Below are 26,018 nucleotides of genomic sequence, written 5' to 3'. Positions count from 1 at the left end.
CAGCTCCCGTTACGTCATCTGTCTCTTTCCGGCTCAAGATGGCGCCTCCCATGCCGCTTCTGGCAGGTTTGTTCCATTTACTATGTGCACGAGCCGGTTCTGTCTTCGTATCTAGCAGCTTTCTGACTATGTGGTGATGGGCGGCGTGCTGGCTGCTCCGTACTGTCTACAATTCGGGTGCTATTCTGGAGGCAGGCTGCTATATAGCATTGACAGCTGTATATTACTGGCACCTCCAGCCCACCTTACTACAGTAGTCACTACAATACTTCTTACACACTTAGGTCACATAACTATACACTGAAAGACATGACGTCATAGCTCATCATGTGTGTAACATTGTGACAGCTACTTACAGGATACCTGAGTTTTCATCAAAAGGTAAAATATTGGCAGGTCTTACTGCCCAGTCTTTTCTATGACTGTAAACCTTATGTTATAACCTATGCTGATGTCATCCCCATTATGGATGAAACACGTTGCATTAGTCTCTGAGACTGTGGGTGTATACAGTCAGAAGCAGTGTGCCCAATCCATTACTGATACTACTGGTGGAAGTCTGCCAGGAGGAACTGTACAATAGCAAAGCGAGTACTATATAGGAAATACTGAACTGGAAATAAATGATCTAAAACATGGTGAAAAATAATCTGAGTACAGTTAGTAAAGCTGCTGATGTCTGTGAATAATAACCCATCGGTAACCACACAAGCAGCCAGATGTAGATACAAGGATGCTGGTATTTTGAAATGCATTAGCAATGTATTAGTGATCAGACCCCCTGGTATTCAAGACCCCTAGGGGTTTTAAAGTAAAAATTAAAAGTTCAAATTACCCCCCTTTTCCTAGAACACATATAAAAGTACTTAAATACTGTGAAACACATACTCATTAGGTGTCCTTGTGTCCGAAATCACCCGCTCTACAGATCTATAAAAATATTTTTCCTATATGGTAAACGCCATAGCGCCTTAGCTGTTTTGCCTCAGATAAAAATTTGAATAGAAAGTGATAAAAGAGATATCAATTCCCCAAAATTGTATAACTGAAAATGACACCTAGTCCTGCAAAAAAAGACACACTATGCATCCCTCTACATGGAAGTGTAAAAAAGTTACGTGTGTCAGAATATGGCAACTTTTAGAAAAAAAAAAAATTTGGCACAGTTTTGGATTTTTGTTTAGGGGTTAAAATGTAAATAAAACCATAGAAATTTGGTATCCTCAGAATCGTCCCGAAACACAGAATACAGGGGACATGTCATTTTGGTGGTACAGTGAACACCATAAAAACAAAGCCCGTAAGTTGCGCAAAGGCGCTTTTTCCTCAAATCCACTTCATTCTGAATTTTTTTTCCAGCTTCCCAGTACATTGTACAGAATAATTAATAGTAGTAACATGAAAAAAAATTTGTCCTGCAAAAATTAAGACCTCGTATGTCTCTGAGAGCGGAGAAATAAAAGAGGTATGGGGTTTGGAAGGGGGGAGTCCATAACAAAAATCGAAAAAAGTATTTTCATGGATTGAAAACAGTCTCATGACTATAATATGCATGAGACTTTTCCCAGATTTCAGCACCTAAGCTTCAAAATTCAGTAAGTGCAGGCAAAGATCTAAATTTCAGACTGTGGGGGAAAGAGATGTGCCTGTTAAGAGGTATGTACTTCTTAATAAATTCGGTATTTCTCACTCCAGTAACCAGAAACTCAACTCTACTCCAGTTTTGTCAGTATCCTCCAATCTATATGAAATTGTATACATTTTAGGACATTTTCACAGATGAAAAGACTCTTATAGCCTTATGTGAAATTTAGATTGAGAATCCCATGTGGAATAGTGACTGACTTGCGCTGCGGAATATGTTGGTGCTATACAAGTCAGACTAGGTTCACATCTGTGCCTGCCCTCCATTGGGGGATTCTGTTCCCCATTTGCTTGAAAAACGCTGCTCGCAGCACTTTTCTCTCCGCATTTTTCTTCCTTCTCGGGTGGAAACCCAGCAGGCCCCATTTATAGTCTATGGGGTCCATTAGTTTCCTCGGGTAAAGACTTTTTTTTGCGGATTAGGTTTCCGATCAGGGGGTCCCCAAGCAGACCCCCGGAATGAAAACCTGAATGCAGGTGTGAACCCAGTGTAAGAGAAATAAATAATAATACAGCTGTGGAGTTGTCACATTATAGTACGAGCGGCTTTTTCTCAGACACCTCCCTTTAGCTCCCTCCTTATAGGACATACGGTATGTGCAGGGCTTTTCCACGTAGCTGCTTTTTCTTAAAACCGTTTTCCTATGAGGTCTATTTATCTTACATTGTTTTGTCACATAATATATAATCTGTCCTGGCTTTATTTCAGTCAGAGGATCTGATGGAATCCATATGGTCCAAGGGCCCCCAAAGATTGCAAACTTTGATTCATTTCAGAGGTAAACGTTGCTTATATTTTCTTGCTTCTGTACATATTTAATGTTAGTGTTAATTTCCTTATATTTGATGAAACAATGTGTTCCTTGTTATATGCAGTACTACAGATACTTTATTATATGGAAGTATATTATGAATTCATTCTAGTACAGTGGTTCTGAAGGTGTAGTACATGTACCCCTGGGGGTACATCCAGCTATTCTCAGGAGTACGAGCAACGGTGAGAACCCCCTGCCCCTAATGGTAGTTCGTGGGGTTCACCAAGCACAAACTACTATTATACTCTTGATTCTCTTCAGACCCTCAGAATATGATTAGCGAAGGCCCATTAGAGGTGAATAAACAGAACAAACAATTCTATTACTCATATCCCCTGGGGTCTTGCGCTGCAAACCATTCACTTCTGGCCTCCAGCGATAACATCAGGGACCACTAAGGCTTGTGGTTGGGCCTTAGTGGTCATGTGATGCTGTGTCGCCTGAGGTCATCTCTGGAGGAGTAAGTATAATAATAGTCTGTGGGTGATGAACCCACAAAATGTTGGGTTCAGCCGGATCCCAGTAAAATACGGGTTTGGCTGAATCTGAAACTGTTAGAATATATATATGTGGGGTTTTTGAAATTTTGTTAATGTAGTGGCCACTCTTGGACATTATACTGTATGGAGGAGACACTGGGAGACATTATTCTGAGAGGGTGAGTTCACACAGAGGTTTTTTTAGGAGGATTTTAAAACGGAATACTCCCATTCATTTCAATAGCAGTTTTTTTTCTCTGAAATCATGTACCAATCTGACAGTCCAGAGGAATAAAATATTTTGTCTGACTACTGCTGTAATAAATTTATTATACATTTTACCTTTTTTTTCCCTCCTTCTGTTCCAGGGACAGCAGCAAAAATTGTAAAGTCAGCACTTTTAGTAAGGACGGGAAGCTCTTTGCATGGTGCAATGGAGAAGTGTAAGTGTCTTACAGTTTTGGATCAATGTTTCAGCCTTTAACCCCTTCCCGACCCATGTGGTACTATTACCACATGGATGTCTAGTGCTTCACGACCGATGTGGTAATAGTACCACATGGATGTAAACAATCCCCGCAGCGCAGTGCGGGCGTTCTAGGAGCGGGTGTTAGTTGTATCTGACACCTAACACCCTGCTCCATCACCCTCCATCGGACATGAGTGCCGATTTTGGGTTTTAACCCGTTGATTGCCGTGATCAAACATGATCACGGCAAACAACGGGTTGCCCGATCGTGTAGGGGTCCCCAGCACCCCCCCCCCCGCTGCGAGATCGGGGGGTGCTGGTATCCCTACTAAGTGGCCAGGGGTCTGTTTAGTGACCCCAGCCAGCCCTGAGTCCCACTCACCTTTGTATCCTGGCCGGCGTCTTCTGGAAGTGAGTCTGTGCCGTCCGTACGACTCACTTCCTGTTTCTAGAGTGATAACACGCAGGCTGTCACTGCAGCCTGTGTCTCACTCTAAACTAGAGAATCAGTGATGCAATCATCACTGCTCTAAGTGTCCCATAGGGACACATGAAAAAGTTAAAAAAAAAAAGTGGAAAAAAAAAATAAAAGTGTTTTGAAACAATTAATAAAGTTATAAAGCCCAAAAACCCTTTTTCTCTATAGAAAATGAATTATATAGAAAAAAAACCTAAAAATTAATAAAAACAATACATATTTGGTATCACCGCGTCCGTAACAATCTGTACAATAAAACTGAAACAATATTTAATGTACACGGTGAACCACAGAAAAAAAAAACGGAAAAAACCCGCCGGAAGTAGTGATTTTTCGCCATCTCACCTTACAGAATGTGCTATAAAAAGTGATCAAAAAGTCAAATGCACCTCACAACAGTGCCAATAAAAAGCACACATTGTCCCGCAAAAAATAAGCCCTCAACCAACACTGTCAAAGAAAAAATAAAAATGTTACGCCTCTCAAAATATGGCGATGCAAAAAACATTGATTTATGTCTCCAAATGTGTTTTTATTCTGCAGAATTAGTATTGCATAAAAAAATAATATAAATGAGGTATTGCCGTAACCGTACCGACCCGCAGAATAAAGATAATATGTTAGTTATACTGTACGCTGCATGGCGAAAAATTTAAAAGGTAAAACGCAATACCGGAATTGATTTTTTTTTTTTTTTAATCCAGCAAAAAAAGAGTTAATAAATTGTATTCGGTAAGTTGTAGGCACTCAAAAATGGTGTCATTACAAAATGCATCGCATCCCGCAAACAACAAGCCCTTATATGGCGACGTCACCAGAAAAATAAAGAAAATACAGCATCTAGTAATGCAAGAACAAAAGCCCGCAAAAACCGCCAAATTATTAGAACACGACTGGCTGCATCAGGTAGAGAATATATAAGCTGTGCGAGCGTATATCAGGGGACACCCCAGATTTACAGCTTATGAACGAAAAGACACCAGAAGTGACCCCAAAGTGACCCCCCAGAGTGACTCCCCCAATCATAGGAGCTACTGGGACATAGTAGGCAATTTGGTGTTTGCAATGTTCTCCGCACTGCTTATATATTCCCTCTTCGCCATCCGCTGTGCAGTCCCGTCTGGGATACTAATACTCACTACACCCCCTGATAAATTCTTTGAGGGGTGCAGTTTTCAAACTGGGGTCACTCCTTTGTGGAATCCACTTTTCCGGTACCTTACAGACTCTACAAACATGACATTGCGTCCAGATACCAAACATCTGAATCTGTACTCCAAAAGCCTCATCGCGTTCCTTCCCTTCTGCGCCCTGCTGTGTGCCCAAACTGCAGTTTATGCCACATATATGACACATGTATGACACTGGTGTACCCAGGATAATGCACGTAATGTCATATGTGGGAATAAACTGATATTAGGGCACAGCCAGACACAGAAGGGAAGAAGGGTTATTTGGTTTTTGTAGCACAGACTTAGACGGTTTGGGTTTTTTTTTTTGGATGCCATGACACTTTTGCAGAGACCCTAAAATTGCCCTTACAAAATGGGGTCACTTCTTGGGGAATTCCAGTTCACTGGCACCTCCAGGGCTCTGCAAAAACAACATGGCACCCAGAAAGTCCCTCTAAATCTGTACCCCAAAAGCTAAAAAGCTCAGTGCTCCTTCCCTTCTGAGCCCTGCTGTATGCCCAAGCAGCAGTTTACACCCACATATATAATTTTTTGCCCCTCGGGATCGCCCACTTAATAGTTTTAGGAGTGCAGGTCTCTGACAATACAAAGTGGGTGCAACGTATTGGGCACCGAAATGACATATTTCTTTAAAAATTAAAATTTTCATTTTGTACATTAATTTTTGGGAAGCATTTTTTAGGCTCAAAATGATAATACCCCTTGATTCATTCCTTGACGGGTGTAGTTTCTAAAATGGGGTAACTTTTGAGGGGTTTCCATTGTATTGGTACTTTAGGGGCTCAGCAAATGCGACATGGCACCTGAAAACTGCCCTCAAAAGCCAAATAGCGCTCTTTCCATTCTGAGTCCCGCCATGTTCCCATACAGCAGATTATGGCCACATATGGGGTATTGCCGTGTTCAGGGGAAATTGTGTAACAAACTGTGGGGGGCTCTTAATTCTCTAACTACTTGCAAAAATTAAAAATATGGCGCTAAATGGACAATTTATTGGAAAAAAAAGTAATTTTTCATTTTCACATCTCAATGGTAAAAAAAATCTGTGAAACACCTGTAGGGTCCAAGTGCTCACTAAACCCCTTTATAAATTCCTTGAGGGGTCTAGTTTTCAAAATGGGGTCATTTTGGGGGGGTTTCCACTGTTCTAGCACTTCAGGGGCTCTCCAAATGCAACATGGTGCCTGAAACATATTTCAGCTAAATTTGCCCTCCAAAATCCCAATAGAGATCCTTCAGCTCTGGACCCTACAGTGTGCCCATACATCACTTTACATCCACATATGAGGCATTTCTGTAGTTGGGAGAAAATGCTTGACAATTTTTGGGGTGCATTTTCTCTTTTAACCCCTTGTGGAAATGCAAAATTTGAGGTTAAAGCAACATTTTATAGCAAAAAATGTCACTTTTCCTTTTGTTGGGCCAATTCTGTTACACTCCTGTAGGGTCCAAGTGCTCACTATACCCCTTGGTAAATTCCTTGAGGGGTCTAGTTTCCAAAATGGGGTGACATTTTGGGGGTTTCCACTGTTTTGGCACCTTGGGGGCTCTGCAAACAGGACATGGTGCCTGAAAAGTATTGTAGCAACATCTGGCCTACAAAATCCAATTAGCGCTCCATCCGCTCTGAGAGCGACCGTGTGCCCGTACATTAGGGTAACAGAACATATGTGGTATTGTCGTGTTCGGGAGAAACTGTGTAACAAAATTTGGGGAGCAATTTTTCCTTTAACCCCTTGTGAAGATGAAAAATTTGGGGCTACAGTGACATTTTATTATAAAAAGAGTAATTTTTCATTTTCACATCTCAACGGTAAAAAAATCTGTGAAACACCTGTAGGGTCAAAGGGCTCACTATACCCCTTGATAAATTCCTTAAGGGGTCTAGTTTCCAAAATGGGGTGACATTTTGGGGGTTTCCACTGTTTTGGCACCTTGGGGACTCTGCAAACGGGACATGGCGCCTGAAAAGTATTCTAGCAAAATCTGGCCTACAAAATCCAATTAGCGCTCCATCCGCTCTGAGAGCGACCGTGTGCCCGTACATTAGGGTAACAGAACATATGTGGTATTGTCGTGTTCGGGAGAAACTGTGTAACAAAATTTGGGGAGCAATTTTTCCTTTAACCCCTTGTGAAGATGAAAAATTTGGGGCTACAGTGACATTTTATTATAAAAAGAGTAATTTTTCATTTTCACATCTCAACGGTAAAAAAATCTGTGAAACACCTGTAGGGTCAAAGGGCTCACTATACCCCTTGATAAATTCCTTGAGGGGTCTAGTTTCCAAAATGGGGTGACATTTTGGGGGTTTCCCCTGTTTTGGCACCTTGGGGGCTCTGCAAACGGGACATGGTGCCTGAAAAGTATTCTAGCAAAATCTGGCCTACAAAATCCAATTAGCGCTCCATCTGTTCTGAGAGCGATTGTGTGCCCGTACATTAGGGTACCAGCACATATGGGGTATTGTCGTGTTCGGGAGAAATTGTGTAACAAAATGTGGGGTGCAGTTTCTCCTTTAACCCTTAGTAAATGTGTAAATTCTAGGGCTAAATGAATATATTAGTGACAGAAATTGAAAAATGTAAATTTGACCTCCATTTTGTTGTAATTGCTGTGAAATGCTGAAAGGGTTAAGAAACTTTCTAACTGCTGTTTTGGATTCTTTCAGGAGTGCAGTTTTTAGAATGGGGTGACTTTTGGGGGGTTTTAATAGAGAGGCCTTTCAATTTCCCTTCAGAACTGAACTAGTCCCTTGAAAAATGTGTTTTGGAAATTTTCTTGAAAATTTGGAAAATTACTGCTTGACTTGTAAGCCTTATAATTTCTGAAAAAAATGAAAGGGTGCTTAAAATTTGATTGCCACATAAATATGAGACATGGTTAATTATATTTATGATGCGTTACATCGTGTGCATGCACCCTTAAGATGTGTATTGGTTCTGTGGATGTGTAAGGTGTTCTTATCCAGTGCAACATTGGGTAGAACATAAACGGGTGTTAGAACTGGTCATATGAGTTAATTATTAATTTGTTACTTCTCAATGTCTTTAAATGACCCTTGTGTTTTCAGAACAAATATCGTCAGTACGGCTGACAGCAAGTTGCTGCACACCTTTGATCTGCCCAAAGTTGTCGGCCTTGAATTCTCTCCAAAGAACACAATCTTGGCAACATGGCAGACATATACCAGTAAGTAAACTTTTGTATTGTAATTAAATGGTGGGAAGATATTGGGTCCAAGCTCCTCTATCTAAAAAAAAAGTTCACGTATATTTTACCCATCAATAGATGTTTTTCCTTGACACTTGTACAGGGTATTTGGGTAATGACAAATCCTGATGTCAGAATCTGATAATCATACAGGGATGATTGATGCGATTCTCTTCTAGCAGAGGAGGTCTGTTACTGATCACTTTTCTAGGGTGTTCCTTGTCCTAAGCCAACCACTGACTGACACACACTGTAGTAGTCCCCCTTTCTTCAAAATGGGACTGTCAGTAGTTGTGTAGTGTGTGTTATACAGAGTACAAAAATGTATCTTCTGATAACCCTCTTTATGGAAGATTGGGGACTTTTCACATAAAATACATTGACAACAAGCAGTTCTCAATTTCCATGAGAAAAGAGGCCCTGTAGCAGTTGCGGTGAATAGAAAACTGACCACTGTCTGGTTGCTTCAACCATCATGGATTATCTATAATGACTTGTAATGGACTTGGTGTCCATTCACATTATGACCATCTACTCCATGATTATGAAGAGTCCTCCAGCAAAAGGTCCCCTTCCTTGCATGTGAATCATATGACATAACAGGACACGTGCACAGTAGTTTTTTAGTAGAGTCTATCACTGAAGGAAAGAAAAAAAAAAAAAAAAAGTTTTTTTTAACTAATCGCACTGTATTGTAGCCTTTATAAAGACTATTCCAACAGTCCCTTTATTTTCAAGATTCAGCATGTAGATTTTGAATAAAGTGACTTTCTCGAAATCCTGCGCATGTGAAGTACGCTCGGCCACTTCAGGTAGCGGCCGAGTGTATTGCGCATGCTTTGTGCGCCATCTTGGATTACCAAATGTGCAGTATGCTTAGTAGCTCATAGAACTACAAGAACATACTGGGCATGCGCAATACGCTCTTTTGTTCAGAAATTCAAGATGACGTACAAAGCAAGCGCAGTACGCTCGGCCACGACCCGAAGCGGCCAAGCGCACTGCACATGCGCAGGATTTCAAGAAAGGCAGTCGTCAGAGTGGCGCTGAGATACTAGTGATGCCACTTGCATGAAGACTGGGGGAAGGCTCTACAAACAGAAGAAGATGGCGCCCCTTGTGCTCTCTGAAGATGCTGCAGCTAAAGAGGGAAAGTCACTTTATTCAAAATCTACTTGCTGTGTCTTGAAAATCAAGGTAGTGCTGGAATAGTCCTTATAAAGGCTCCAATATAGTGTGATTAGTTAAAGGGGTATTCCCACGTCGCATACTTACCGGTCTTCGTTTCTGTGAATTCTTCTGTCTTCCGGCTTTGTCTCGTCATTGGTGGGCGGAGTCACATATGCAAAGCCAAGCGGCGAGATGCCGCCGCCCCTGCGTGCGCACTCATAGACCGTCTAGCCTTGTGAAGGCTAGACTGGTGTATGAGCGCGCAAGCTTGGCTTTGCATATGTGACCCCGAGCGGAATAACAACATCGCTTCTGCCGCTGCTGGCTTCATGCAGGGCAGAAGCATAGCGATGTTGCTGGCTCACCTGTGCCGGCGTAGTCCCCAGCATCCGCCTCTCTATTACAGCGGATGCTGAGGAGTGTTAGACGCTGGCACAGGTGAAGCCAGCAACATCGCTATGCTTCTGCCCTGCATGAAGCAAACAGAAGCGATGCTGCTATTCCGCTCCTCCGCCCCCCCCCCCCCATCGCTTCTGCTTGCTTCATGCAGGGCAGAAGCATAGCGATGTTGCTGGCTTCACCTGTGCCAGCGTCTAACAGTGTATCAGTGTATTGGCGGCCCCTTCCCCCAAAGAATAAACTACCCCCCCCCCCTTCCAGGCTCGCTCCCGTGCACTTAGCCCCTCCTCCCTCCCCCCTGAGAGCAGGCAGACACATCACTTGACTCAGGAGCAGCTAGGTCAGGGCTGTGGACACAAAAAAATGAATAAAGTGATATAGTGCACAAACAAAGCAGTTTTGCTGAAGCAATGTATTTAGGAAAAGTCTTACATTCACATTTACAAGCATTATAGATAGGATCCTTGTGACGGGACAACCCCTTTAAAAAAACATTTTTTGCAATGATGGACTCTTTAAGAGATTTGAAGTTTGCATATTAAAGAAATCAATTGGTATCCTTTGATATTACATCTCATTTAAATGTTATCGGATATGTCTCTGCCAGGGGCAGGCGCCTTTTTTTCTCGATTACGCTAGGTTCTAGCAGGGGACCAAAACAATGGTGAGGTGGACCACTAAAATGGTGGTAACACACGAGTCCGTTGTTCTGAAACTGAAATTGGCAGAGGAAGATCTTCTGCGAAAAAGAGGACTTTTTCCTGTACCCGTTTATGATTGGAACTAAGTCTAAGTGGCATGTAAACAATTTTCAACCAATCCAACTTTTAGGACCTGTCTGGTGAGTTTACCCTAATAACCTACCGTATATATGAAAACCCCTAAATATGGAAACTTGGTTTAGGTTTGTGATCTGGGAAAAATAAGATAAACAGGTTGATTGATATTTTGTTAAAGCTTGCATAATAGAAATGTTACATAACCTGGAAGTGTTCTGTTTGCCTACGGACTAGTGTAAATAATACAGATTAATTGAAGAAATGCTCTCCTGTTCTCAGAGGACAAGCATCTAGTCTTTTTATTGACACTTAAAGGGGTTTTCCACTTTGGAAATTATTACTTGTTAGAAGGGTCCCTTGACAATAAGTCTTTGCTAAGAACCTAGTACAGTAATCCATAATACATACACCTTATGGATCAGCATTATCTGTTCCTGTTCTTTGTGGGCTTCTGACCATAGCAGCTCCTTAGAGGTATTTCCTCAGTTCTCAAATACCATGTACAGGTCATTTCAGGATATTCCAGAGAGAGAAAACATGGTTACTTTTGATACACTGACCATGTCCGATCGGGTCCGATCGCGGGTGTTCACCCCTGATATGTTGACCGCCGGCACCTCCGGGGTTTCGTTCTAAAATGGTGGCGATCGGCACCCCCCGTGCCGGTTTCGGGGGGTGCCGGTGTTCGTAGGGGGCAGCCCGGGGTCTGATCAGTGACCCCAGGTCTGCCCCATCACTTACCCCCTTCACGTACCTGGTTGATCCTGCCTAAAAAGGAAGCTGTCAGCCTGTGCGTCTACACAGGCTGACAGCTTCCTATACAATGCAATACACGTGTAACACGTGTATTGCAGTGTATATGTAGTGAAGCGGTGATCAGCCGATCACTGCTTCAATCCCCCATGGGGACAGGAAAAAAAGTTGGAAAAAAGTAAAAATAAAAAAGTTTAAATAAGTTTAAAATAAAATAGAAATAAATAAAGCCCCAAAAATCCCATTTTCCCCATATAAAATGTTTTATGTAAAATAAAGAAAAATAGAAAAAAACATTACATATTTGGTATCGCCGCGTCCGTAATAACCTGAACAATAAAATTAAAACATTATTTAACCCGAACGGCGTAAAAAAAAAAAAAGTAGAAAACCACATAAAATAATGATTATTCACCATCTTTCCCTTACAAAATGTTCAATAAAAAGTAATCAAATGGTCAGATGAAAACCAAAATGGTACCAATAAAAAGAAGAGGTGTTCCCGCAAAAAATAAGCCCTCAACCGGCTCTGTCTAGCGAAAAAAAAAAAATGCTACGCCTTTCAGAAGATGGCGATGCAAAAATAATTGATTTTTTTCCCTGAATTGAATTTTATTCTGCACAAATAGCAAAGCATTAAAAAATAATATAAATGAGGTATCGCCGTAACCGTACCGACCCGCAGAATAAAGGTAACATGTTACTTATGCTGTACGCTGCACGGGAAAAAAAATAAATGCTAAAAAGCAATGCCAGAATTGAAGTTTCCTTTTACATCCCCCCCAGAAAGAGTTAATAAAATGTAGTCAATAAGTTACAGGCCCCAAAATGGTGGCATTGAGAAGTACATCTAATACTGCAAACACCAAGCCCTCATATGGCCACATTGCCAGAAGATAAAAATAAAAATCTAGCTTGTACAATGTGAAGACAAAAACCCCAAAGTCGCCAAATCTTTAGGACGTAAGTGGCTGCGACTAGAGGGAAATGTGTAAGCTGTGCGAGCGTTTTCAGGGGACCCCCCATATTTAGAGCTTATGAGAGATAATACACCAGCGCTGATCCCCCAGAATGCCCCTCTTCCCCGTCTGTGTCATAGGAGCTAGTGGGAAAATAGAATGGGATTTGGTGTACCCAATTTACTCCGCACAGCTTACATATTCACTTCGGGGTTACTAATGCTTACTACATCACTTGATAAGTTCTTTGAGGGGTGCGGTTTTCAAAATGGGGTCACTTTCTAGAGGTTTCCACTGTTTTGACTCCTCAAGGGCTTTGTAAATGCGACATGGCTCCTGAAACTGATCACAGCCAGATCTGCCCTCTAAAAGCTCCTTGGTGCGCCTTCCCTTCTGCGTCTCGCTGAGCGTCCATATATTAGTTTAACCCCACAAGTGGGGTACTATGGTAGTCGGGAGAACTTGCCTAACAAATTGTGGGATGCGTTTTTCTCCTTTAACCCCTTGTGAATGTGCAAATTCTAGAGCTAAACGAAAATATTAGTAAAATAAATTCAAATTTGAAAATTTCACCTCCATTTTGTATTAATTCCTGTTAAGCACTTATAGGGTTAAACTACTAGGTATATGTTATTTTGGCTTATTTAAGGGGTGCAGTTTTGAAAATGGGGTGATTTATGGGGGGCTTTAATACAAGGGTCTTTCAAAACACATTCATAACTGGATTAGGCCCTTTAAAAAATGGGTTTTGGAAATTTCTTGAAAATTTTGAATATTGTTGTTTCAGTTGTAAATCTTATAATGTCCGTAAAAATTAAAAGGGTGACTAAAGTTTGATGCCGACATAAAGCAGAGATCTGGGACATGAGATTTAGGATATAATTTTGGCGGTCTGACTATCTGTATGTAATGTACATCATTTCAAACTTTATAAAATGCATATTTTTCAAAATTTCCACCAAATTTCCAATTTTTTCAAAATTAAACACAAAACATATCAACCAAAATTTACCACTAACATGAAGTACAATGTGTTACAAAAAAACAATCTTAAAATCACTTTGGTAAGTTAAAGCGTTCCAAAGTTATTGCCACATAAAGTGACACATGTCAGTTTTGAAAAATCGAGCTTGGTCAGGAAGTCAAAAAGTGCCATCGGCGGGAAGGGGTTAAAGGGATTCTACCATAGAAATCAATTTTTTTGGCGATCACACGTCGGAATAGCCTTTAGAAAGGCTATTCGTCTCTTACCTTTAGATGTGGTCTCCGCTGCGCCGTTCCTTAGAAATACCGTTTTTTTACCGGTATGCAAATTAGTTCTCTCGCAGCGATGGGGGCGGGCCCCAGTGCTGAAAATGCGAACTGTATTGAACTACAAGAGCAAGAGCGGCCTCCCAAAAATGGCCACCGGCTGGCATGCGCAGTCGGCTCTACTAGTGTCTCTCTGGCAGAGCCAACTGCGCAGGCGTCGGAGGTGATGCAGAAGGAAGACGACGAAAGAAGGGGAGGATCCAGCCGAAGATAGAGGCGTCGCTGGGGCGTGTTCTCGAGCAGCAGTGAGGATGACTCCATTGCATTTTCAGCACTGGGGCCCGCCCCCATCGCTGCGAGAGAACTAATTTGCATACCGGTAAAAACTGGTATTTCTAAGGAACAGCGCAGCGGAGACCACGTCTAAAGGTAAGAGACGAATAGCCTTTCTAAAGGCTATTCCGACATGTGATCAACAAAAAAAATTCATTTCTATGGTAGAATCCCTTTAATCCATGGAGTATATACCATTACAGTTTCCTTTGTTTTGTTTTTTTCACGCTCTTTGATACTTAGACGTATTCCTGCCTTATACCTTTATGGCATGTACACAAAACATGCCAAAAATATCTGTTTGATCTGGGTCTCACCTTCTGTGTTCCACACCTGTTGTATATCCAGAACATGGGTCCCTCGACCACCATCTTACCTGGTGAGGCTGCAAACCGGCACTACCCTTGGCAAAGCATAAATAGAGAGAGAAAAATAGTATTGATGCTTATGGAAATTTATAGAACGTCACACCCTTTACCATGCCCTGGTTGAACTTGATGGATATATGTCGGGGTTTTTGTTTTGTTTTTTTTCAACCTTCATAACTGTGTAAATGCGACTGTATGTCTGTGCATCTCTCTCCAATTCTTTGGGAGTCAAGGAAATGTAATAAGCAGTTGCCCTGGACAGGGGACCCCTGGTCTGGACAAAGCCGTGGAACCCAGAGATGGGATTAGTAGCCATCAGATATTTATCCCATAACCTCTAGAGATGCTGTAAGTGTTTGAGGTGTTAGCACCTTGAACACCTCTCTCCTTGTATCATAAAATATTTATTTTCTGGAATAAAGATTATTCATACCTTGTTTCATCTCAGCTGGAAAAGATGGCGCAGCAGGAGTGCCCAACCTCCAGTTATATGACTTAAAAACGGGAAAGTGTGTGAAGTCATTCATCCAGAAGAAGATGGAGAGCTGGTAAGTATCTGAAACAAAGAATTAGCATTATGGATCCATATTCGAGATGTGTAAAGTGTATAGCAAACATCATTGTCTTGTTGTGATCGTTCTGTGGCATTTTGTGAACAATGTAGGACATTAGTCGTGGCTGGTGGAGGGCGACCCTGTATTACTTTAGCATTCGCCACTAGGGATTATTTATGCAAACCAAAACACTTGCTATTTTCAGACACTTGGTGAGATTTCATAACACTTGCACAAATGAGAAGCAGTTGCCCATGGCCATCAGTCAGGGCGTTAGTTATGTTTTCCCTTGATTTATTGCTTCAATCTACTCCAGGTCTCCTCGCTGGTCTCAAGATGAGAAGATCTGTGCCAGGAATGTAAATAATGAAGTGCACTTTTTTGAGAACAACAATTTTGGTATGGTAACTGTCATTGTATTACCTAGCTAACTCCTGAAGGTTTAAGATGTCTGACCTTCACCATGTCCAGTCACAGTAGACTCTGCAATTTTTTACATGTTAACATCCTGTTAAACTGCTGCCCATAGTAACCAATCACTTCCCAGCTTTGATGTCTTAGGCTCCGTTCAGATCACATCTTTTTTTCATCCATTTAATGCAAGTAAATAGATGGCCATATGTTTTTTTTTTGTTTGTTTGTTTTTTTTGAAGAATGCAAAAACGTGTCTGTCTTTAAAAAAAACCCACAAGGGTTTGAAAATAAACGTTGTGCTGTTATTTGTTGCTTTGGGTAACAGAGCTCATATTACGATTACAGTTCATGAATCTCCCCCCAAAATTCTTTTGATACCTTTTTAGAAAAAAATAAGATTACAGTGAACATAAAATTGCCTTATTTCAGTGTCTGTTTTTATCTTTTGTTATTTTTACTAGATATCATCGTAAATAAACTGCATTTACAGAAAGTCAGTGACTTTGCATTGTCACCCGGAGAACACCCCTGCAAGGTACAACTTATCCTAGTCTATAAAATAAATACCTTTTGCTAATCCAAAAAGAAAGTCTGTGGGCAATCCTTGTTCTGTTGGCAAACTCTTTCCTGTCAGATGTATTCCTTGGTAGTCTTGGTTCATGTCTGTTTTACTTATTTCTATAAGTAGTAATTCTAAAGTGTTTACCAATTAAAGGGACAGACTGTTTTCAGCTTCACGTCACATTCAGTTTGATGAGAGACACAAATCGTTTACCTCCCCTTATGGAATTGCCAAGTCAATCTCTTCGTTGTCTTTCAAGGCCGACCTCCAGCAATGGAGTAGGTTGTTTTATGTAACAAACAAGTCATGGCCATTGTTCCAAATGCTTTAGAAATTGTTTTGTCAATTAATTTCCTTGCCCTTGAGAATGAGTCATTGGCTTATTTCTCGTACTGCATAAATTGACATATAGCTGTGATTCTGTTTTGTAGGTTGCAGTATATGTCCCTGGAAGTAAAGGTGCCCCATCATTTGTGAGGTTGTACCAGTACCCCAGTTTCACTGGCCCCCAGTCTGCTCTTGCCAATAAAAGTTTCTTTAAATCGGATAGAGTGACAATGCTGTGGAATTCTAAAGGTAATGCTCAAGTAATTTATCATGTTGTTGGAATAGGATTAGTATTACTTGTTGTTTATTCAATTAAAGTGTTGTTCTTCCTATGCTTATTAGTCCAGTGGGTTCTCCTGCAGAGTGACCGATGGCTATCTCTCTATGCACAGTTATAGCACGAAGGCTATCAATCACTTGGTAGGACCACATTCTGGACTTTAAAGCATAGAAAAAAAGTATTCTATGCATGTATATGTGTATCATATGTAAAAAAATAAATATTCATTTACAATTTGCTAACACTGCTGTAGTAATGAGGTGCAGACACCTCAATGTTACAGGCATGTAAACAAATGCAAGCAGGGAGGTTGGGAGTTTGTCTGGCAGGAAGCATGGGGCTCATTCTCTGCAGTTGCCCTAATTTCTTTAACTTGACAAGCTCTTTATACAAATAATATACAATAACCCAGTAATAAAACACTGAATCCCAGAAAATTCCAGGATGTATCAGTGTGCTCAGCTCCTCCTTCTCTCTTTAAACATGTTGCTTGTCAATAACATATGGATGTTATTGGGATGTGACATTGCTGTATGTGTATATCGCGTTTCTGATGGGCAGATAATATCAATATATAGTTTGGCCTTAATTCTGCTTGTTATGAAGCTTTACGTTCTTCTTTATGAAACCACTGGTATAAAAGGAAATCGGAACAGTTATGTTCAGTGTGAATGAAGTATGATATGGTTCAAGTTAGAAATACACAGTGAGAGACCTGCATTTCTTTTCAGCCAGGTGATTTCTGGCTCCAGTGCTTTCTCACGTCCTCTCCTTATAATCTGTCGTTATTTCCTTTTATATAACAGCGACTGCGGTTCTAGTGACTGCCAGTACGGATGTGGACAAAACAGGAGCGTCATACTACGGGGAGCAGACACTGCATTACATTGCAGTAAATGGAGAAAGTGCTGTTGTACAATTACGTAAGTATAAAATCCTACATGAAATGCCACTTAAAAACTGACTTGTATGTTGTCAATCTACAGACCTCTCAAGATTTTGTACATTCTAGTTTATATTACAAGGCCACCATTTCAGATTCAATTTATATGCAATGGACAACTCAATCTTCTTGTGTTTTATATTCATATGTCAACATCAGATAGGATTGACATCCATGCAAAATCGCTTAAATCAAAGTGTTGGACAGGGAAATCAAACTAAAGATTTGCTATCAAGCTGCAAAACCCCTGTCGTCACTAAGTACATAGGCGACAATACCAGAGGATCCATGAACTTTTATCTACATAGGGTCAGAGTGACCTGTTCTAGTTGGTTGCAAATTTATGCTTACCAGATATCACTAAGGATAACTACTGTTTTATGGTGGTTTAAAAAAAACTAGAAATAATAGTTAAATGACTCCTGGCGTTATAGAAAGCCTAAACCTTAAAGGGATTGAGTCAGGATTCGAAAAAAACAAACTTGACTGCTTTCTCCCTGAAGCAGCCCCACACCTTGAGTTGTGCTTGGTATTGCAGTTCAGCAACATTCACTTTACTGAACCTCAGCCGAAACAGACACAACCCGTGGACATGTTTGGCATTGTTGCTGGGATAAAGCAGACATATTTTCGTTTCCTGGTACAACTTCTTTAAAGGGATTTTCCCAAAAGTCCAACTTATTCCCACCCACAATATAGGGAATAATAAGGGTCCAATCGCGGGGAAACCCACTGATCACAGGGATGCCTTACACCTCATTCTGAATGGAGCGACATTTGTGTAGGTGCACTGCTGTTTTCTATTCAATACTATTGGACTGCCAGAGATTACTAAAATACAGCACTCGCCTGTCTCAAGCATTTCCATAGAAATGACTGGAGCCTTTCTCCTTTACTGTGGATGAGGGGATAAGTTTCCTTTGTAGATAAACCCCTTTAAAATTATTAAGGCGTAAAATATTTCTGATGAATAAAATCCTTCCTGAGCCTTTATGAACATTGTTGCAGGCTTAGTACCTATTGAGAATGCTAACACATTTCTAATTCTACTTTAATAGCAAAATTAAGGGGAAGATAGAATTATAGAATTAAAAAACTAAGAAGTGTCATAATAATTTCCCAAACCAGTAGTAACAGCATTCATGTTGCAACTCTCCTTTGTGGTAAGGTTGTAATCCTTAGCCAGCATGTACACGACTGTGTATATGTTGCCAGCCATGATTGAACGGCTTTGGCGGCACACAGATGTGATCCGTGTTCTTCCGTAGCCACATTCATTGGAGTCAGTAAACCTGCTCCGCAAAATGGACAAGAATAGGACCTTTCCTGAGTTATGCTCACAGCCCCATACACCAGTCCGTGAAAATACACACTCATGTATATGGGGACATGGAAATGAATGGGTGCACAGTCATGTACATGAGGCCTTATGCCTTGATAGTAAATAGGGGATTATATGCATACCATACAGTGAGCCGCTGTGTACCTATAATAGTTGTGATCATTTCTCCTACTTACTATAAGATAGATATGTAAATTAATGCATTGTTAAATATTTCTGGGATCAAAAATCTTGCAGAACGATCAATTTATTTTTGTAATTGAATACCATTTTTTGTCCTTTTCTTCCAGCAAAAAATGGTCCGATCTATGATGTGGTATGGAACAAAAATGCAACAGAGTTTTGCGTTGTCTATGGTTTCATGCCTGCCAAAGCCACCATTTTTAACCTAAAATGCGATCCCGTGTTTGATTTCGGCACTGGCCCTCGTAATGCTGCTTTTTACAGCCCTCAAGGACATATTTTAGTTCTGGCTGGTTTTGGTAACTTGAGAGGACAAATGGAAGTTTGGGATATGAAAAACTACAAACTTATTTCAAAGCCAACAGCTTCCGATGCCACGTTTTTCTCCTGGTGCCCTAATGGGGAGCATATTGTGACAGCTACTTGTTCCCCAAGATTACGAGTTGGAAATGGATACAAGATCTGGCACTACACTGGCTCTATATTATATAAGTATGAGGTGCCAGACAACACAGAACTGTGGCAGGTGTCCTGGCAACCATTTGCAGATGGAGTCTTTCCAGCAAAACCCATCATTTACCAACCTGTGGCAGGGGAGGTCCCAGCTGAGGAAAGCAAACCTGCCCAAGCATACAGACCACCAGCCCTGAGGAATAAGCCAGTGACCAGTTATAAACTGGTAAGTAAGCCTTAGATCAAAGTTTGTGTACCTGGAAACCAGAGCAGACTATACGTCAAATCTTATAACACACTTAGCTAGGTATAATTAGCTGAAATATGATTTACTTAGCGTTTGAAAACTGGCATAAACGTTGTACTTTGTCCTGCCAAACCAAACAGAAGGTGAAGGTCATTTAGCTTTGTATTTTCCATAGCATACCGTATATACTTGAGTATAAGACAACTTTTTCAGCACATTTTTCACGCTCTCCTCGGCTTATACACGAGTCAGGGTCCATGGAGCACAGAAAACTGGAAGGGGGAGGTCCTTTAGTGCTACTGCTCTGTGATTGGCTTGTCATGAGGTCACGTGACTGTGATGTCATCAAAGGTCCAGTAGCCACTGGTATGTAACATCTGCAGATAAGGTTGAGTCTAAATCCTAGTATCTCCGCCCACACCAGAGTCCGATCACATGGTCATGACATCATCAGAGGTCCTTTAGCACACTAGGATTTAGCATCTACCCTGCAGATGAGTGGCCAGGATTCATTGTGTCTTATGGAAGATGTCTGTTGTATGGAGGAGAGGAAGCTACAGTAACGTGACACACACAGGGACCTTCCTTTAGTTACTCTGCCTATTAATGTCAGGCATTTGGGGTTATTAATTTAGTTTCAGTAACTCCATGTGCCTCACATTAATAACAGTTAACCCCATCATGTCCCTCATATTAACCCCTGTGTGCCCCATATAAGGGTTACTAATATGTGAGACACATGAGGGGACTAATGAAGGACCTTAAATATGAAGATACCTAATTATTACCTCCATATGTCCCACATATCAGTAACTCTTATATGAGGCACACAGGGGGTTAATGTGAGGGAAATGATGGGGTTACCTACTATTACTCTGATCCCCATGGAGTTACTGAGCTGTGATGCACATGACCAGACTTTTTATCTGCAATGGTGCATTTCCCCTCCTCAGCTTATACTCGAGTCAATAAGTTTTCCCAGTTTTTTGTGGTAAAATTAGGTTTCTGCTTGTATTCAGGTCAGCTTATACTCGAGTATATACGGTATTATAGAGTCAAGTCAAGAGCCAATGTTTGTTAGAGGTAATTTTATAGGGGTTTTTCCAGGCCATAGTGATATTTATGTCCTGTACTTAGGATAGGTCCTCCGTATTAGACCAAGGGGGTGAGCTGACGTAAACTCAGCCATTACTTGGGTTATCGTACTGTGTTCTCCATATAGCAGCTGGTGTAAACAGCTGATCAGCAAAAGCCCCGGTTGTCAGACCTCTGTAAATCTAACATTGATGACCTATCATAATTTGTAAATATAATTTCCCTAGAAAACTAATTAAAGGAAAATGCAAAAGAAAGTTGGATCTATTCCTGCTGTTGTCACATATTTCCATTGCTACCCTCCTCACTATCCCAGAGTAACGCAGAGACTGTTATTAAACTACAGTACACTAAAAATAAAAACAGAACTTCAGTACACTGGATCACCATACAGGCAGCCATAAAGAGGACCTTTTACTACCTCCACCAATTCAGGTTCTAAGTATCTTTTAATAGGTGGCGCTCCACATATTCCAACACCGTTGGAATTTTTCTGTAGCCCTCACCATTCCCAAGCAAAAAGCGCAGAGAGTGTCAATTCCTGATGTGCTATTTCAGCTCTGTAATGTCAGAAGGGCAGGGTCAGACAGGGGGTGTGATTGAGTTCCAATTAGAGGCAGCCAGTGTCAGAGCTCAGAATCACACCCCTTGTCTGCTCCTGCCTGACACCGCCCTCCTAACAATACAGAGACTAAATAATACATCCGACACCAAAACTAACAGTATTGATTGCTCAGGAATGGTGGAAACTAGGGAGAGAATTCCAACTGTGCCAGAATCAGTGTAGTGGCTCCTATTAATTGATAAATCTTCACCTGAGTAATAAAGGTATATAAAAGAATGTGTACCTCAGTGGAAGACCCCTGCCCAACCAGTTTTTTTTTTTTTTTTTTTTTTTATAATTTTTAAAAAATTTTAATGAGTACAGTTTTAATTGTAATATGAGACAAAATAAAACACAATAGTAAAGAGAAAAGGAATTTTCAATATGAAACTCTCTAGACACTCCCATGTAGCATAAAACAAAATATATCAACCCCTTGAGCAAAATGTTGTCATTGAAATATTGACCTGATAAAACTTTTTAAATAAAATGTGGTTTTTATGCCATAAGGAGACTGAAATTCTTTGGAAATTGTAGATGATATACACTTTTTTTTGTTGTTATTAAAAAGGAGGCTTTATACTAAATTGTAAGCAGTTTTCCAAAGTACTATTCATTTCTGTAGAGCGTGGCTGAGCAACTATCTCTCAAGTTTCATTTTCTGGAGAATTTTGGGGAGTTTTTTTGTAGAACTGGTTGTACTTTCTATTGGCACAGATTAATATTCTAAGCAATATTTTGGGAAGTGAATGAAATGCAGTTGCACCCTTATTTTACAGGTAGAGACATCCTGTCTTCAGAACAAGTCCCCGTATCTCTAAATGACCTCACAGCTAACTACAGCATGTGAGCGGATAAATGTCCATAATGGGAGTTCACTAGCGTTGGATGTGTGCTGGATGTGGGACCAGCTCCTGCACCAGTTCCATTTTCAGAAGCCAGATGTTGGGAAATGCCCCCCCCCCCAGACCCCCTATACTGCCTTATACTGTAGGCGATTTAGTCAGTCTAGCCAATACCTTGGGGGCAGCTCCTCTTCTCAGGCTCTCTTGCTCTCCCCTCAGGCTCTCCTGGTAGATTGGAGCCAACTGCTCTGATAGAATGGCACAGAAGAACATTGGAGGCGGACTATCCTAATTGTAGTCACCTCCGCTTCATTGTATTATTGACGTGCTCTGGCCCTTGAGCCTGAGCTCATACATTTTTGATCACTGTGCAACCGGAAACCATTTGGACTTGCATTTGGCATGGCATGTAAGTTGATCATGGCCAAATGAATTTCCTTGCAAACATACAGATTTACGTTAGGTTCACATTAGCAATCGGGGACTATGTCTCAGATTCTACTTAAAAATGGCCCCAGACTAGACCTCAAAATAAATAAATAATAAAAAAACTTTTCAAAACAAGTCCATTCCTCAAAGTAGTCCCCACAAAACTACATTCGCCTTACCAAGCAGAAGGGCAAGAGAAATGTTGGACATGCTGGACAAGATTAGTGGTGTTGTGTACAGCCCATAGAAATAGGAGGAGGACCAGAGAGCCATTTTATGCATGATGTGGTCTCGTGGGCTCTAAAAGATCCTCAAGTCTTGGAAATATGGGGGCAAACATTTGTTTATATGAGGGATCATTGTGGTTTTGCAAATACAGTGTACAATGTTCACCACTTTCTGTACACATACCCTGTTCACACTAGTATGAGTGGTTCCATTTTTACAAGATGCATGAATGATCCATTTTGATCAATCTGGCAACAGATGGTGATGGATACCATACTTATACTGTGTCTGTCAGCGGTGTGTTACTCTTCCTATCTACAGCAGAAACTCGGTAGAGCTAACTCTTGATATTTACCAGTGTGAATGGCTTGGAGCGTCTAATGTTCTCTAAAGTAGTAAGAGGAGATAAAGAACAGATGAAACTATGTGGTGAAACCTGTCTTACCTAGGACAACTTATTAGTCCATTTTTTGCTAGGTTTTGTAATACTACTTTAACAGATTTCCTAATACTACTTAATATGTTTTTGCTCCTTTCTGTGAAATCCTGCGCTGAAATCCATTTTCTGCCCCCTATTTGTTATCACCTTTCAATGCGCCTCACTGAGTATGGGTGGGCGTGGAAATCAGTGGAGAAATTGGCTTCCTGTCCACACATGAGAAGCTGTCAGAGTTTTATTGTTGGTCACATGACACTGCTGTGGATCAGAAAAGAGGGGATAACTCCCAAATACAGCCACCATAAAGATTACCTGCACTACAATTCACATCATAAGCCTTTCTCACAGGCCACAGAATAACATTTTTTGCTGAGTTCTACTTTAAGAAAATAATCATTTTAAATCTGTAATATTAGGGAGGATGGTAAATAATGTATTAATACATGAATGCATCCATAAATGTTGTTCACGGATTTGGATTAGATACTACAATATTTCCATGTTCATTTCAGCATGAAGAGGAACCTCCACAGAGTACAAAGCCTCAGTCCGCTGACAAGCCAATGTCCAAAACAGCCTTGAAAAACCAAAAGAAGAGAGAAGCAAAAAAAGCTGCTAAGCAGGTATAGCAGGGAGTGTGTACGATGGTTGTCCAGGCCAATAGAAGTAAGACAAGTCACATACAGTACAGCACACACAACAAAAATGTATGTAGTAATAACCACTATATTCTTCAGGAGCAAATGGAATCTTCTGGAATTAATTTTTATCATTCATAATTAAGACAAAAAAGTAAATGAGCAAAAAGCTATTTTTTTCTATTGTGGGGAGAAATGTGCTATGAATAGACAATAAGGCAAGTTACATCTGTTTTCAAGGAGGCCAAAGCAGATGAACCATCAGAGGCAGTGTTGCAGACTAGCCAGAACATTGCTCCGGCTGCTGTAACAAGTGGAGATCCAGAGACTGATAAAAAGATTAAAAACCTGAAAAAGGTAGGTGCCTAATGGTAGGGAGTCCTGCCAGTATCAATAGCATGTTCACTTTGTAAATCCAGCATGAGCTGTAGTAATGTATTTCAGTACAAACCCCACACATAACATTTAGTGCATTGGGTTTGATAAAGGGGTTACTGCTACATGTAGTGGAGAAATGATCTACGTCTTAGTGTGACCCAGCTGACTGTAACATAAATGTAACTTAAAAGGTAGAACTTCCATAAACAATATATAAAACAGGTCACTATAAACCTCAGCTATATATAAAGAATCTTTCAAGGATCAGTCTTCGTTCTACTTTGGATACCTGTGTAAGAGCTTTGTCTTTCTTAGGTGTTCTATTTTGACAGCCAGTAATATAGACATTATTTCACAGAAACTGAAAGCCATCGAACAACTTAAAGAATTACAAGCATCTGGCAAGTCATTGGAAAAGAACCAGGTAAATCTGTCCTTTTTTATAGTCCGTGCACACTTACCGCATTTTTCAGACCATAAAACACATCTGACTATAAGACATAACCCAGGTATGGGCAAAAAAAAAAAAAATAAGTAAAATATATTAATATAACCTTCCCTAATGGCCAAATGGAGTAGAAAGGTCAACGCCACAAACTGTGCGAGGGGAAGGAGGTTATTGGCTAACAATCTACTCCTTCTCACAAAGGGCACCCACACAGAACTGACAGTTCACTAATCTTTTAGCACTAATATCTTAGAAAAGCGTCAGCAGGGATTGGCAATCGTCCCTACTGCCTGCACATGAGTAATGTGTCCTGTACGGGCAATAGGGGCAATTACTGCTGCCTGCTGCTGTTATTCTAATGTATGAGGGCCCCTGTTTTTCTCCTCCCTTGCCTGTTTTTGAATTTGTATGTCCACTAGCACACATGTTGTTATGATGTTCGTGCCATTGCAAAAACTGATTCCACCTAATGTATGAGGGTTTAGGGACGGTGGGTGTTGAGTGGTTCTCCGAACCACCATCATTATAAGGTCTAAGAGGCTGGTTCGGACTTCAGTCCAGCTGCACTCTGGAGAAGGACTTTAGACCACTGCGTCATCTTGATTCTTTTCTTTTTCGGCCATTCTGTTGTAGATTTGCTGGTGTTCTTCGGATTATTGTCCCAGTTTTGGCCAAACTTTAGCTGTTCGATAGATGGCCTCACATTTGACCCAAAATGTTTTGAATTTATCATTAACGCCTGTTCACATCTGCATAATAGATTTAATGTAACGTGGTCATTGATATCCACAGAACATGAAAGTGCTTATATACATTAGGTGACCATTGGAATAGTTTGAATTGTTCTCATTTTCACCAGATGTCAAATATGAGAGGGATGAAGAGGTTGGATGTCAATATGCCCTATCCTTTTGATGTCATTGGAGATGAGCAATGATCAGAGTTGTCTATCAGTAGCTCACCTCCATCTCCCCATTGAGAACACATGTATTCTCAGTTGAGCACAACTTCTCACGTGTAAACGTGTTCTTCTATTTTCATGGGCTGTGCATGTTATTGGTAATTTCTGATCTTTTTGATTTTTATCTACTTGTACAGATTGAGAAGATCCAGAAGGAGAATTCTCTTCTAAAGGAATTGGAAGACTTGGAGCTTGGAGTGTGAAGAAATAAATAAACCAGATCCTCTACAGCTCAATAACAGAAAATTATGACTGACCTAAAAAAGCGTTTTGTACTTGAAAGTAAAGGATTAATGGACATTGTTTATTTTATGCAGAATTTACAATACAGACCTGCCAACTATA

General features: G+C 40.7%; 1 protein-coding gene across 1 annotated transcript; it reads left to right on the top strand.

Annotated features, from left to right (window-relative positions):
• EIF2A (eukaryotic translation initiation factor 2A) lies at positions 1-26,018 on the top strand. The gene is made up of 14 exons (XM_075268806.1): positions 1-66; positions 2,354-2,423; positions 3,307-3,381; positions 8,152-8,270; positions 14,752-14,851; positions 15,174-15,256; positions 15,733-15,806; positions 16,265-16,409; positions 17,247-17,363; positions 19,016-19,587; positions 23,761-23,871; positions 24,127-24,243; positions 24,623-24,688; positions 25,811-26,018. Exons 1-14 carry the CDS (start codon positions 39-41, stop codon positions 25,874-25,876), a joined length of 1,743 nt encoding a protein of 580 aa, XP_075124907.1. The 5' UTR covers positions 1-38; the 3' UTR covers positions 25,877-26,018.

Source organism: Leptodactylus fuscus, chromosome 3 (assembly GCF_031893055.1).
Source record: "Leptodactylus fuscus isolate aLepFus1 chromosome 3, aLepFus1.hap2, whole genome shotgun sequence".
NCBI lineage: Eukaryota > Metazoa > Chordata > Amphibia > Anura > Leptodactylidae > Leptodactylus > Leptodactylus fuscus.
Note: the sequence above shows the minus strand (reverse complement) of the source record. Positions and strands in the feature narration are given on the sequence as shown.

What these genes read in the sequence shown, in the direction of transcription:
- EIF2A (XM_075268806.1), top strand. Translation starts at nt 39, where the DNA reads ATGGCGCCTCCCATGCCGCTTCTGGCAG. An exon ending in AACTTTGATTCATTTCAGAG is followed by an intron (nt 2,424 to 3,306) that starts GTAAACGTTGCT and finishes CTTCTGTTCCAG; the next exon opens with GGACAGCAGCAAAAATTGTA. An exon ending in CAGTGACCAGTTATAAACTG is followed by an intron (nt 19,588 to 23,760) that starts GTAAGTAAGCCT and finishes TGTTCATTTCAG; the next exon opens with CATGAAGAGGAACCTCCACA.